General features: G+C 43.1%; 1 protein-coding gene across 1 annotated transcript in view; it reads right to left on the reverse strand.

The window, feature by feature from the left end:
• Window positions 1-1966, reverse strand: part of LOC104968215 (sprouty-related, EVH1 domain-containing protein 2-like) — a 10468-nt gene extending 8502 nt beyond the window's left edge. The window contains exons 1-3 of the mRNA XM_010797792.1: window positions 1727-1966; window positions 647-815; window positions 437-501 (exon numbers count right to left, since the gene is read on the reverse strand). Coding sequence (XP_010796094.1) covers window positions 437-501; window positions 647-815; window positions 1727-1951 — 459 coding nt within the window. The 5' untranslated portion in view covers window positions 1952-1966. The remainder of the gene's footprint in view (window positions 1-436; window positions 502-646; window positions 816-1726) is intronic.
• Window positions 1967-2446: the final 480 nt, after the last annotated feature.

The following is a 2446-nucleotide window of genomic DNA, read 5'->3' on the forward strand; positions in this document are numbered from 1 at the left end:
GGGGGGTCGTCAGGAGGGAGAGAGGTGGTGGGATACAGGAAGTGACCTTGTGACCCTGCCTGCTGCTCCTGGTGTCAGGTTACGGAGTAGGGGGAGGGGGACCTTCATGCTGACTTAAGGTAGAGAGGCCCTGACACACAAACAACAGACACACAAACCCGCAACACACACACATTTCTTGTGCTGCAGCAGGTATACGTGACACAGGGAGGGGACCCAGAGTGAAGTTAAACACTTTCTGCTTCATGGACAAGAACCAGGAAAGGAGAAATGTTTAGGCACCTCTTGGTTATTATTGAATAAATGATCATGGGCATTTTCTTTAGCCTTGAAACATACTAGTGATTGTACCATGACACCTTACTTGGTAACATGATAGCACTTAATCTCTCCTCAGCCCATATTAAGTACTTGCATAGTATAGTAATGTACTTACAGTGAAGACGTCGTCGTCACCCAGCTCGCCCTCATTCTGGAGTGCTGTAGATGAGGTTGTAGAGCCTACGGGGAAGAAAACATCCTTTAATTCAACTATCAAAAACTCAAGGTTAACATTTTTACATGGTTAACTCTGCAGCTCATCGTCTGACAGCAGATAGACTTTGTGGGAAAAAAGTTGTGTGCGTCTATTCGTTGTTCCCCGTACCTTCAGCCAGGTCCTCGATAGCTTTCCGTACGCCTCTGTCGAACGCTCTGGCCTCAGCTGGACTCTGAAAGGAGAGCCCACACTTCATGTTCTCCACTTTCCAATGGTGAAACGTGGGCGTAGCTATGGTGTAAACAAGGTCCTTCCTCAGAGGACAGTCTAGGATCACCTGTTGGAAGAAAATACCCATATTAATTACATCTAACCAGATGTTTTATAACGATTTAATTTGGTGTACGGAAGGTCCATTATGTAAATGTGCCTGATGTAGCGATAGAGGCTAATTATCGTCTGCAGTTGTTTGCAGGTTGATGTTATTAAAAGAAGACATACTATGTAATCATATAAATAACACACTAGCTTAAGCAATTACGGCACATATTAAAAACACATATTGAAGAACATTTTTTTTTGTATTTAACCTTTATTTAGCCAGATAAAAGCATTGAGATAGAATCTCATTTGCAATGCTGACCTGGCCAAGAAGGCAGTAACGTTACACATAACACAAACATATAAGAAAACAAAAGACGAAAAAGCAGTCACTACATTGTGCACATTAGGACAGTAAGAAAGGTGCACTACTTATTACTGCAAGAGCAGCTGGTGGTAAGGACCTCAGACAACTTCAATTTAAAACAGGCTATAGGGACAAGTGCCGTCAGTTTAAGGCGTGATTGAAGGTCATTCCAAGACCAAGGACCATAATGAAAAAGACTCCTTTTTCCAGCCTCAGTCCGCACAGCAGGTACCTGGACCCGTATCCAGGCACTGGGTCTGAGGTTGTAAGAGTCACAAACTGGAGCAAGTCTGGCACATATATACAGTGGAAGCTTACCTAAAATGGCTTTATACATTAATAAAATGAATACAAACCCATAAACGCACAACAGACTATAAGTACAGATACAAGCTAATACGTGTGTGTGTGTGTGTGTGTGTGTGTGTGTGTGTGTGTGTGTGTGTGTGTGTGTGTGTGTGTGTGTGTGTGTGTGTGTGTGTGTGTGTGTGTGTGTGTGTGTGTGTGTGTGTGTGTGTGTGTGTGTGTGTGTGTGTGTGTGTGTGTGTGTGTGTGTGTACCTGTTTGTCCCGCAGCCGTTCCCCCCGAATGATGAACTGAGAGCCGCTGGAGGTCGGCAGCAGCCCCATCTCGGGCGGCAGCAGGCGGCAGACCCCCACCCGGCTCAGAGCGCTGGGACCCTCGGCCAGCCAGCCTCCGCTCGAGTCGTCCCGCGTCATCACCACCGCTTTCACACGCACGATGTAGCTGTCACTGCACAGAGAAAAAGGGAGAACTATTAGCATGATATCGGAATAGTCTATATAAAAGTAGGGTGGGGTTATAATCTAAAGAGTCAATAGGTCTGAAAACGCTTTTATTTACACATGCGTATGCTCATATAGAATTTCTCATGTTCCTATTTGTTGATGATGTTAGTTAATATGTAGAAGGATAGAGGGTGTCGTTTTTCTCACACTGGTATTCTGAACAAACTGTGCTATTGTATTAGCTGTAAAGTGTCTCTACTGTAGGCTATTTTTATTATATGTACAGCACTTTGGCTCGACTGTCAAAAATCGTTTATAAATGTGCTATATAAATAAAACTTGATTTGATTTGCAGCAGCTATGAATGAAAGCAAAACAATCTCAAAATCGCCACCACCCACCACATGATTGCATGTTATTGTGTAATAAGAACAACACCTTTACACCTAGTTAAACACACAGATAAACTGATATTAAAACTAATCCAAAATTAATATCAGATTCTTGTATTATTATGTTCCAGATTGATTA

The sequence above is a fragment of the Notothenia coriiceps genome, unplaced genomic scaffold (assembly GCF_000735185.1).
Source record: "Notothenia coriiceps isolate Sejong01 unplaced genomic scaffold, NC01 NC01_scaffold00038398, whole genome shotgun sequence".
Lineage (NCBI taxonomy): Eukaryota > Metazoa > Chordata > Actinopteri > Perciformes > Nototheniidae > Notothenia > Notothenia coriiceps.